The following is a 13,220-nucleotide window of genomic DNA, read 5'->3' on the forward strand; positions in this document are numbered from 1 at the left end:
GTGATTTTAGACCATTTTTCAAATGTCTTCTCTAATAGCATTAATGGGATTATAATATGTAACTGAGAAAAACAGAGAAATTGGGACAATATTGTGCAGAAATTAGTTATTTCCATTGAACAAAGGGCAGCTTAAAGTTAGTGTCCTGGGGTAACAAAGCCGTATTTGATTATGTTGGCCAAACTATGTTGGATAAGGCAGGACAATGGGTTTGGAGATGTAGGAAGAGTTTTAATTACAAGCAAGGTTGGTAAAAAAAAAGTGTTTACTTTCGTGTGACTCCTAAATTATGTCAGACAATTTAATCAGAACTCTAATTCTTTCAATATTTTGGCTAACCTAGGCTTTATTGTATATGAAAAATGTGTTTAAAATTGATTAAAATTGTATGTTCTTATGCTATTAGTAGAGAAATTACATCCTCAGAAGACTTAATCAATCTATGCAGTGTTTTTATCATTCACATGAATTAGGTGAAGAGACTGCTATTGGACTGGAAACTGGACAAGTACAATACAACTTCTTTTTGCCCCAAACTGAGCTATGGTAACTTCACTTGAAATGTATGTGAGGGCTGGGTGTGGTGGCTCATGACTGTAATCCCAGCACTTTGGGAGGCTGAGGGGTGGGAGGATCACTCAAGCCCAGGAGTTCAAGACCAGCCTGGACAACATAGTGAGCCCTTGTCTCTAAAAAGATTAAAAAGTTAGCGAAGCATGGTGGTGTTCACCTGTAGTCCTAGCTACCCAGGAGGCTGATGTGAGAGGATTGCTTGAGCCCGGTAGGTTGAGGCAGCAGTGAGCCATGATTCTGCCACTGCACTCCAGTCTTAGCAGCAGAGTGAGACCCTGTTTCTAAAATAAAATAAAATAAAATAAAGAAAAAAAAATAAATGTATGTGAGACAACAATGACTAAATTTTTGAAAGAAAACCTTGAATTGGTGGCATAAATTTGTATTCTGGTTCCCGAAACAACAAGATGAACAAGTGCTACCTTGGTCTTTATAAACTGAAAAAAATAAATTTCCCTTTTTTTTCCCTTTCCACTTTCCCGTATCTGAAATGATTTCATAGTATTTGTGCCTTCAGCTGATTGAATAATTATCTTAATTTCCAGAGAGCAAGGACTACCTTGGGGTGACATTCATTGTTTGTTAAAGTTGACTGTTTCTGAATCCATGTTAAGACAGTGTAAGCAAATACATTAATGGTTATAGGCCTTCACTCCCCGCCCCGTGATTTGACCTGTACCTCTGGGCATTTCAGAGTCCCAGCGTGTAGTAAACACTAGGCAAGCTCTCCCACCTCAGTGGGTTGCTGAGGGGGCATGCTGCCCACAGGGATTGTTCAGCTCCAGGACAGCATCTTTCAGATTGTTATCTCTAGAAATAGCTTTATTGAGTTTTAATCCCTATTTTTAAAAATATTTTACAGGTTCTATAATTAGAGTCATGTTTCTTGATAGGAACTCATCATCAGAGCCCAGAACATAAACCACAGACTTTTGGTTGCTTTGCTCTTTCACGTTGTGATAAGAGAAGTGCAGCAATCAAGATTAAGATAGATAGATTTGAGCACAAATGTTGGAGAAAATTAAAAGATAAAGCATCTTTCACAGTTGCCAATGTGTATATCCGATCAAGATCAGCTTGCCTGAAAAACAGAAACGATGAGTAGCCCCCTTCCTACTTCAGGCTTGATTTAGCTGACCCATTGCTTTATATAGTTGGAATTTTTTACATGATTGCTGCTAGGAAGCACACTTGAAGTTTCCTAGAAGGTCCTAGGAACAGGATGTGTGCCTGCTCCTGGGTCTTCCATTTACTCACTAGTTATAATATGATAATATATGATAATAATAATAGCTAAAGCTTACTGATTGATACTGTGCCAAATACTGTGCTAAATATTTCACATGGATTATTTTATTTCATCCTTTCTTGAACATGTCATTTAATCTTGCTGAACTTCACTTTTTTGTCATCTAAGAAATGTGTCATGATTTGTTCACTACCCAATGTGGATGTGAAAATTAAATTTTGTAAAATATCTAAAAGTTATCTGAAAATGATAAAGCACTAAGATTGGGAGTAAAGTCTGACGGTGAAACTGAGTAACTTTAGCCTGTTAAACTACATCCTTATCCATTGGAAATGCGGCCCAAAAGCTGAGTGTTAGACTGAGTCATAGTGTCCCTCTGCTCAACGACCAAAAACAATTTTACAAGTATACCTAATATTTCTTTTTTATTGCAGTAAAATATACGTAATATAATAGTTATTATTTTAGCCATTTGTAAGTATATAACTCAGTGGCATTAATATATTTTCAATATTGTATAACCAACACCACAATCCATACCCAAAACTTTTTCATCATACCCAACAAAAATGCTGTAGCCATTAAATAATAACTCTCTCTATCCCTCTACCTTTAGGCTCTGGTAACCTCTATTCTATTATCTTTCTCTATACATTTGCTTATTGTAGGTACTTCATATAATCGGAATAATACAATATTTTTCCTTCTATGTCTAGCTTATTTCGGTAAGCATAACATTTCAAGGTCCATCCATATTGTAGCATATATTAAAATATAATTTTATTGCTGAATAATATTCCATTGTGTGTGTATATATATATATATCACATTTTGTTTATCTGTTCATCTGTTGATAGGCACTTACTTTGTTTCTGTCTTTTGGCTATTATGAATAATACTTCTATGAACATGGTTATAGAAATGTTTGTTAGAGTCCCCACTTTCAATCCTTTTGGATATATACCTGTGAGTTGAATTAATGGATTATATGAAGTTCTATGTTTAAACTTTTGAGAAACCACCAAACTGTTTTCCACAGTAGCCGTGCCATTTTATATTCCCACCAGAAATGTAAGAGGGTTCCAATCTCTTCACATTCTTGCTAACACTTGTTATTTTCAACTAAAATTTTTTAATATTATCATCCCAGTAGGTGTGAAGTGGTATCTCGTGGTTTTGATTTACATTTGCTTAATGATTTATGATGCTGATCATCTTTTCATGTGCTTATTGGCCATTTGGATATCTCCTGTGGAGAACTGTCTACTTAAGTAGTTTGCCCATTTTTGAGTTGGGCTTTTGTTGTTGTTGAGTTTCAGTTCTTTGTGTATTGTGGATATTAATACCTTATCAGATGTATCATTTGCAAATATTTTCTCCCATTCTGTAATTTGTCTTTTAGCATTCTTCATAGTATCTTTTTATACACTAAAGTTCTTAATTTTGATGGAGTCCAATTTATCCATTTTTTCCTTTGGTACCTGTGCTTTTGATATTATATCAATGAAATCATTGCCAAATCCAATGTCATAAAGATTTACCACTATGTTTTCTTCTAAGGGTTTAATTTTTTAGCTTCTAACTTCATGTCTTTGATCCATTTGAGTTGATTTTTGCATATTGTGTAAGGTAAAACCTTTTTCTATTGTTTTACATCTTTTGCACGTGGATGTCCAGTTTTCCCCACACTATTTGTTGATAAGACTATCCTTTCCCCCGTTCAATGGTTTTTGCACCTTTGTCAAAAATCAATCAACTATATATGTAAAGGTTTTAATTTTGAGCTTTCTATTATATTTCATTGGTAGATATATATATATATATATGTCTTCTTATGCCAGTACCATCCTGTTTTAATTGCTGTAGCTTTGTGGTAAAATTTAAACTGTGAGCTTTCCAACTTTATTCTTTTTCAAGATTGTTTTAGTTATTGGGACCTCTTGTAATTCCGTATTAATTTGTGAATTGGCTTTTCCATTTCTGTGAAGTAGGTTGTTGTAATTTTGATAGGGATTGCTTTGAATCTGCAGATTGCTTTGGGTAGTATTGCCATCTTAACAGTGTTAAATCTTCCTACCCATGAGCACACATGCTTTTCCATTTATTTATGTCATCTTTAATTTCTTTCAAAAATGTTTTATAGTTTTCAACATACAAGTCTTTCATCTCCTTGGCTAGATTTATCCCTAAGTGTTTAGTTCTTTTTAATACTTTTGTAAATGAAATTGTTTTCTTAATTTTCTTTTGGGTTGTTCGTTGCTGATGTTTAGAAACACAGCTGATACTTGTGTGTTAAGCTTATACTCTGCAACTTCGCTGAATTTATTAATTCTAGTAGCTTTCTCAGGGACTCTTTGGGATTTTCTATATACAGGATTGTGTCATTTGCAAATACAAATAGTTTTACCTCTCCCTTACCAATTTTGATACATTTTATTTCTTTTTCTTGTCTAATAGCAGTGGCTAGCACTTCCACTATAAGACTGAATAGCAGCAGTGAAAGTGAACATTATTGTCTTGTTCTCGATCTTAAGGGGAAAGCTTTCAGTCTTTCACCATTGAATATGAAGTTAGCTGTGGATGTTTGTTTGTTTGTTTAACAAACAGGGTCTACCTCTGTTGTCCAGGCTGGAATTAAGAGGTATGATCATAGTTCACTGTGGCCTTGAACTCCTGGCTTCAAGCAATCTTTCTACCTCAGCCTCCCAAGTAGCTGGGACTATAGGCACGTGCCACCACACTTGGCCAGCTGTAGGCTTTTTATAAATAGGTTTCATCATGCTGAGGTCTTTTTCCTTTGTTACTAGTTTTCTGAGAATTTTTTATGATGGAATAATATTAGATTTTTGTCAGATGCCTATTCTGTGTCAATTGAGATGGTCATGTTGGTTTTTTTTTCCCTTCATTCTATTAATGTAATGCTTGACACTGATTTGATCCCTTGCATTCTTGGGATAAATTCCACTTTGCCCTGGTAAGTAATTCTTTTAATATGCCATTGGATTTGTTTTGCTAATATTTTGTTGAAGATTTTTATATCTATATTTATATGGGATAGTGGACTGTAACTTTCTTTTCCTGTGATATCTTTATCTGGTTTTGGTATCAAGATAATGTTAGCCTTATAAAATGAATTAGAAGTATTCCCTCCTCTTCATTTTTTTTTGTAAGAGGTTGAAAAGGATTGGTATTAATTCTGCTTTAAACATTTGGCAGAATCCATTGGTAAAGCCATCTAGGCCAGGGCTTTTCCTTACTGGGAGGTCTTTGATTATTGATTCATTGTCTTTACTTGTTATAGGTCTGTTGAGGTTTCCTATTTCTTCTTGAGTTGGGTAATTTTCATGTTTTAAGGAATTTGTCCATTTCTCCTAGGTGTTGAATTGGTTAATGTACAATTGTTATGACTGCATAATTATTCAGGGTTTCTTTTTAATTTCTTTGTTTTAGTTAGCATTTATTGAGCACCATTTGTTTTCCAAGACACCCCCCAACCTGTGTATGTGTGTGTGTGTGTGTGTGTGTGTGTGTAATCTCATTTAATTTTCATAACAACTCTTAGATATAAGTGGTAATAAATGGTATCATCGCTGTTTTATTAAAAGAAAATAAGAAACTGATACTCAAAAAAGTTAACTTTTCCAACAGTTCCACATCTTGAAATAGTGGAGATAGAATTCAGACTAAAGTTCTCTGATTTGATACTTCATAGTCTTGGGGCCTTGTTCTAAGTATGTGTGATCTTAAGAAAATCTGACCTTTTCGCGGTGAATAAAATGTAATTTTTACATGTGGTGTTATGCAAATGACATCTTGTAAAGCCACTCATTTCTGTCTCTTCCAGAGTATTTCAAAGCAGAGATATGAACTGCTATTGTAATAGTTGATTATTTAAATATATCTACTCAGAATCAAAGCATTTCTGAGGTTCTTCAGATTAGCACCCTAATTTTTAAATCAGTGTTGGGGTCCAGGAAGAAAATATGTTCAGCTGTGTAAACTAACCTAGCTTTTTAAAGGTCTATAATCTTAACTGTGTTCTCCTCTGTACATGGAGGCTATATCATTGATGAGCTATCATGAAGGCATGAACTTTGAGAGTTTATTTTTTAATTTTTAATTTTTTTTTCATTTTTTGAATTTCAATAGTGGTGATTTCTGAGATTTTGGTGTACCCATCACCCAGGCAGTGTACACTGTACCCAATGTGTAGTCTTTTATACCTCGCCATCCCCCAACCTTTTCCCCAATCCCCAAAGTTCAATGTGTCATTCTTATGCCTTTGCATTCCTCATAGCTTAACTCTCACATGTGAGTGAGAATACGATGCTTGGTTTTCCATTTCTGAGTTACTTCACTTAGAATAATAATCTCCAATTCCATCCAGGTTGCTGTGAATGCCATTATTTCATTCCCTTTTATGGCTGAGTAGTATTCCATGGTGTATTTTCTTTATCCATGCGTTGATTGATGAGCATTTGGGCTGGTTCCATATTTTTGCAACTGCAAATTGTGCTGCTATAAACATGCATGTGCAAGTATCTTTTTCATGTAGTGACTTCATTTCCTCTGGGTAGATACCTAGTAGTGGGATTGCTGGATCAAACAGTAGGTCTACTTTTACTTCTTTAAGGACTCTTCATACTCTTTTTCATAGTGTTTGTACTAGTTTACATTCCCACCAACAGTGTAAGTGTTCCCTTTTCACCACATCCATGCCAGTATCATTATTTATTGATTTTTTTTTATTATGACCATTCTTGCAGGAGTGAGGTGGTATTGCATTGTGGTTTTGATTTGCACTTCCCTGACAATTAGTGATGTTGAGCATTTTTTTTTATATGATCATTGGCCATTTGTGTATCTTCCTTTGAGAATTGTCTATTCATGTCCTTAGCCCACTTTTTAATGGGATTGTTTGTTTTTTTCTTGTGATTTGTTTGAGTTCTTTGTAGATTCTGGATATTAGTTCTTTGTTGGATGTATAGATTGCGAAGATTCTCTCCCACTCTGTGGGTTGTCTGTTAACTCTGCTGATTATTTCTTTTGTTGTGCAGAAGCTTTTTAGTTTAATTAAGTCCCATCTATTTATCTTTGCTTTTGTTGCATTTGCTTTTGGGTTCTTGGTGATGAATTCTTTGCCTAAGCCAATGTCTAGAAGGGTTTTTTCCAATGTTATCTTCTAGAATCTTTATGGTTTCAGGTCTTAGATTTAAGTCTTTGATCCATCTTGAGCTGAATTTTTTACAAGGTGAGAGATAAGGATCTAGATTCATTCTACGTGTGGCTTGCCAATTATCCCAGCATCATTTGTTGAATAGGGTGTCTTTCCCCATTTTATGTTTTTGTCTGCTTTATTGAAGATCAGTTGGCTGTAAGTATTTCGCTTTATTTCTGGGTTCTCTATTCTGTTCCATTGGTCTGTGTGCCTATTTTCATACCAGTACCATGCTGTTTTGGTGACTATGGCCTTATAGTAAAGTTTGCAGTCAGGTAATGTGGTGCCTCCAGATTTGTTCTTTTTGCTTAGTCTGTCTTTGGCTATGCAGGCTCATTTTGGTTTCATATATATTTTAGGATTCTTTTTACTAGTTCCTTGAAGAATTATAGTGGTATTTTTATGGGAATCACATTGAATTTGTAGATTGCTTTGGGCAGTATAGTCATTTTTAAAATATTGATCCTACCCAACCATGAGCATGGGATGTGTTTCCATTTGTTTATATAATCTATGATTTCTTTCAGCAGTGTTTTGTAGTTTTCTTGTAGAGGTCTTTCACATCTTTGGTTAGGTATATTCCTAAGTATTTTATTTTATTGCAGCTATTGTGAAAGGGGTTGAGTTCTTGATTTGATTCTCAGCTCCCTCACTGTTGGTGTATAGCAGAGCCACTAAGTTGTGTACATTAATTTTGTATCCTGAAACTTTGCTGAATTCGTTTACCAGTTCTAGGAGCTTTTTGGATGAGTCTTTAGGATTTTCTAGGTATACAATCATATCATGAGCAAACAGCGACACTTTGACTTCCTTTTTACCAATTTGGATGCGCCTATTTTCTGTCTGTTGTCTGATTGCTCTTGCTAGGACTTCCAGTACTATGTTGAATAGAAGTGGTTAAAGTGGGTATCCTTGTCTTGTTCCAGCTCTTAGGGAGAATGCTTTCAAGTCTTCCTCATTCACTATAATGTTCTCTGTGGGTTTGTTGTAGATGGCTTTTATTGCTTTAAGGTATGTCTCTTCTATGCTAATTTTGCTGAGGGTTTTAATCACAAAGGGATGTTGAGATTTTGTTAAATGCTTTTTCTGCATATATTGAGATGATCATGTGAGTTTTTTGTTTTTAATTCTGTTTATGTGATGTATCATGTTTATTGATTTCCATATGTTAAGCCATCCCTGCATCCCTAGTATGAAACTGAGGATTTTTTTAATCAATTTTATGTAATGGGGATGAATTTATGTGAGTTCATTCACACTCACTTATTTAATTGCCATTGTGACAAATTCCACAGATTTTCAGATGATTGGTCAAGGGTTTGGATGCAGCTGTGAAATAAGTGAAGACAGCAAGGTTGAGCCTTGATTCTTAGTTTCCTTAAAGGTAGAAAAAACACTGCAGATGATCTTAGAAGAAATTCTGAGGTCAAGACTCTTTTCATTATTGATCTATTCTTTGATGAATAGAGAGGGATAAATTTAGCAGGAGAAATAACAACATAGTGATCTCAGCAATATATATTATAATCCTTGCTAATTTTATTTTTCATTTGTCCTCAGGACAAATTGAAGCTTTTGTGTCACCTATTACCTGCTAACATTTACTACAGTGTGGTTTCGCATAAAGACAAATTCAGACTTATGGCATTCCCTCAGAGTGCAGAGGAATTGTAATATTTTGCTGTACCAAATGCATGCATCCAGGCAAGATCCATGCTAAGTGGTATGTTCAAGTTTGCATAAGTGGTTGTGATTCAGATATGTTCATATTGTAACAAGAATGGCTGTAGCTCATAAAGGTGGGCTCTACAGTTGTTTGGCAACTTATTATCATTTTATGATGCCGGCACACAATAATTTTTGAGTTTAGTTAGGGATGTGTAACATATTTTTCTTCTGTTATGGAGGCTGGGAAATGAGGTATGAGACTGAAGAATCTTTTGTCCTGTCTTCTAGTTCTGTTTTTTTTTTCCTCTCTCTACTCCTTCCAAACTTTCTAAATTATTTCTTCAATGTGTTAACATCTGAAGTTACTATCTCAGGATACTGCAACTATCCCAGTCCTTTGTCGCTGAAGAATGAAAGTAAATTGACAGACTTTTACCCATGGGATTTTTGGCTTTTTTTTTTTTAAAAGGTAGACTTTATATCTGAATTATTCAAATTAAAAGCATTATTGCAGGAGGTAGCCTGAATCTAATGGGTTGTAGGTTCTTAGTACAAGCTCCCCTTCTCCTGCCATTAAGTTTTGCTAATTTTCTGCTTCATGTCAGTTTCTATGAAAATTTCAGAATTTATTTTCTCTCATTTAGGGACTCTTGCTGTTTTGATTCCAAAGGAATGCTGCCTATTCTGACAAGTGAAACTAATGTCAAGCAAATTTTCCATAAGTTTTAAATCCTACTTTGTCTTTGTTCTGTACTCTTAAGATAAAAACTGTCAGTTGAAATATGTAGAAAGCTGGAAAATGGATTTACAGAATGGACATTATTTCTCAAATTGGTTTTTGAATGTTGTCTTCTTACACTAGAGGTAGCAAGGGCCAGATTACAGTAGTGCATAAAGCCAACCTGTTTCAACAAGCTTCACCTTCCGTGTACAAATTTTAAAAGAATGGGTCCTCATGAAAGCATTTCAAATTCAGAGACAAATTTGAAAAAAATTGCTACAACATGTTGACTGATTACTTGCCAAGTCAGGCACTGAGAACTTTTTCTTGATTGACTTACACAGAAAATTAGAGCAGCATAGGGGAAACATGCAACTTTGTTATTAAAAAACTAAACTTCACAATACCCTTACATCCCTCTCCCTCTTAAATTTTTCTTTTCTACTTGTAATCCCCCTCTTCTTCTCCCTCATCTTCTACCCCTCCTGCCTTGTCCTTGTTCTCTTTCTTCTAATCATTCTCTGTTATATACTCTGTTGCTCTAATGTATTCATTTTTACTTTTAATGTTGAAACAATGATATGTTATGGAGAAATAGCTTTCTAAAGATTATGTTCAGATATACAGATTCAAAGAAGGATAAAAGTTAAAAATGTTTTTAAAATATGCCTGTCAGCAGTGGAAAGAAAGCTGTTTGTAGCCAGCAGGTGAGCTGGAAAGTACTACAGGGTGTGGTAGAGATAGTAATAAATTAACTGGCAAGCCAAAAACTGTAAAAAAAAAAAAAAAAGCTATTTCATAGCACAGAAGCATGACAGCTATGAAAAAAGGAGTGCCCCAGGGAATTCTTTTAGAGTTTGATTTTTTAAAAATATGTTTGACATGAAAAATGTTTTATTACAAATAAAGCAACTGGTATTAAACTTACAGGGAGGGGGGTTGTGGTTTAGAGTTAGTATGAATAATGCATGATATTTAAAGAAAGAACAGCTCTAAAATGTTCCAGGAGGCAGTCCATGTTGATGGTTAGAATGGTGATATTTTTCCCCTATTTTTGAAGCATCATTAATTCAGCATCATTTTGTGATTTTTTTAAACTTGATATCTACCAAAGAAATACTATTTGACTTAGATTAGGATATTCTTCCTTCAGATAATTTAGCTTAAATATCAAGAAGATCAGTAGAATTGTTTAAGCATAAAGTGACTGTCATTTACTATAAAAAATAATTTGGCCTAGTTGTCTTTTTTAAAAAGCTCATATAGTACTGCAAACCAAAATCAACCTCATGGAAGGAGAAAAACAAGATCAGATATTTTGAACATTACTCCATAGGAGACCAGCACAATATAATGTTAGTGAATGCATTGTAGCAGCGCTCCATATGCAATCAGAAGCCAATTGTTACTGGACTGTGTACAAGCACACACTGTGCTCAATGGTCTGATGAGGTATTATGGATATGATGCAAAGAGACTGTGTAGATTAGAAGCTAACAATTTGTTAAAAGTGAAAGCAACTTAACATTTACATTGGGCCAGCTGAGTAGCATTTCATATGGCAAGCAGGATGAGTTCCCAGGAACCAGAGTCACCAGGAAGGCTCCAGGTATTCGTGTCCATACCCCCACTCCAAAAAAAGTTTTCTTGCTTTCCAATTGACTACCTTTATTACTGAGATTCTTTCTAAGCTGTCTATTCATTATTACATTCAGCTTTCAGTGTGGAAAGTTCATGCAAAACAACATGATTATTATAAATGTCAAAAATGTGTGGAGGAACAGCCTATTAAAATATAGCCTAGAGATATTACATAACACTGACTTTAAATAAGTAGCTGAAGCCAAAGTGTTACTCCATTAAATCACTGATATTGTGAAATTTATCCACACATACTAATTTTTATTTCAGTTACCACTGTCATGATATGTTCCTCCTTACTTTGTTTTGGTTCTTCAGGTTACTGCACACAGCCTGTGTTCTTAGGTCACAGAAGGTACTTCCGTCTCCCTTTTTAGGAATGATCTGAAGTCAGAAACACATTAAGATATAGCATTCATCTCTGCTGAACCATACTCACTCTTTACCAGGCGTTTAGTACAGATATTCCATGTAAAATGTGCGTTTATTTAATCAAAGCATCATTAAAATATGTTTGATAAGTGCTTAGTATGCATGATTCTGTACTAGGATCCACCAGTACAGTACCAGAGGTTAATCCAGACAAACATGGTTTCTATACTTATGGGGATACCAGACATTTCACAGAATGCTGGAAGATAAGATTAGCTGTCCTCTAGGCCCTATCATATTGAAGAGGTTGTATTTTTTAATTTTTAAACTTGTTTAATAAATAAAGTTTAGAATTATGAGCAGTCAGTAGCTCAGAGCCCTTTTTGGACTCTATACTCTGCCTTGCCTACCAAGCCAAAACTTTTTGTTGTTCTAATGTAAAAGCCTTAATGCTTTCCCAGTGTACTGAGTGTCAGCCTGGCTTTAAGATATTTTTTTACTCTTAAAAAATGATGTATTACAAGATTCGCAATGGAGTGAACATGCTTGAATTGCACATTTAAGTTTTTTTAACATCACATTCATGTTTTGCCAGTTTGCCTACCAGCTATCTGTTAACAAAAAGTTCCAAGGCAGCACTGCAAGTCTGTGCCCAACTAAGCCTTTTGTTTCTGCAGATGTTTGGGCTTAGAGCAATGTTGTAAAGCTCAGGCAATCCAAGGACCATGTTTGTACTTGTCTGCTGCAATTCCCTGTGCATTGTCTAAACCTGTATGCATTGTTCTTTCCGACAGGTGATAACTACCCCGTACAGTTCATTCCATCAACAATGGCAGCTGCTGCTGCTTCTGGACTCAGCCCTTTACAGCTCCAGGTAAGTGCCAGAAGAAAAAAATGTGGGATATAAGCCAGTACTTTAGTGGAAAACTGCTAACCAGCTGTATGCTAAATGATGGCCTGAATGTTAAATAATTTTTTAAGCGTAGCCCAGAAGGATTAACACCTTATTTGCTTACCATAATGCAAATAGAAGAGAAAACTGCCAGTTTCAATATTTTTAAAGGAAAAGATCACATTAGGACTTAATACTATGTATTCTCTATCAGATGAGTGAATAGTTTTACAATTTCAATGGCTAGTTGTTACTGCATACATGTTAGCTTTTTCCTTGTTAGTTTTTCATCTGTGTCTCCACTTATGTCCAGATTAGCTTTTACATATAAAAATTGAAACAAAAATGATGTTGGATATTTTTTCCTTCTTGTAGCTCATAGAATAAGGGGTTGTTATTTTCAAATTACGTGATAATTATTTTGTAAATTGTAATTGCATTGCTCCTTAATATGTGTATCCTCACCCTTTCTAGGGTCAAAAGTCAGGGCATGGTGTCTGATAAATTTTGCATTGGTGTTTCTTATTTATAAAGCTAAACTTGGGGAGAAAGTGTTTTGGAAACTGATTGAAAAATCATTTACACCTTATCTTCTTTACAGTAAAGTGAGTTTGGAATAGGAATAGCTGATCATTATACCCTTCTACTACTACCACTTGAATGGGAGGTTAACTTTGAATATGAATATATATTTGTATCAATAAAAACAAAAAGCTGAGATCATTAAAATAAGTCAAACATTCAGTATTTGGACATTTAGAGAATATAAGATAATCAACAAATTGACTTCAATATAGTAGAAAGTTTTATTAAAGATAGTTTTTGTTCTTAAAATATACTGTAATTATTTTTGAATTTTCTTAAATAATCTACAAAATAGCATCTG

General features: G+C 34.6%; 1 protein-coding gene across 33 annotated transcripts in view; it reads left to right on the top strand.

The window, feature by feature from the left end:
- Positions 1-13,220, top strand: part of SOX6 (SRY-box transcription factor 6) — a 757,470-nt gene that overhangs the window by 614,899 nt on the left and 129,351 nt on the right. For all 33 annotated transcript variants that reach the window (XM_054523662.2, XM_054523669.2, XM_054523670.2 and 30 more), the window contains 1 exon segment: positions 12,237-12,316. In XM_054523662.2, the coding sequence (XP_054379637.1) occupies positions 12,237-12,316 (80 nt within the window).

Source organism: Pongo abelii, chromosome 9, assembly GCF_028885655.2.
Source record: "Pongo abelii isolate AG06213 chromosome 9, NHGRI_mPonAbe1-v2.0_pri, whole genome shotgun sequence".
Taxonomy (NCBI): domain Eukaryota; kingdom Metazoa; phylum Chordata; class Mammalia; order Primates; family Hominidae; genus Pongo; species Pongo abelii.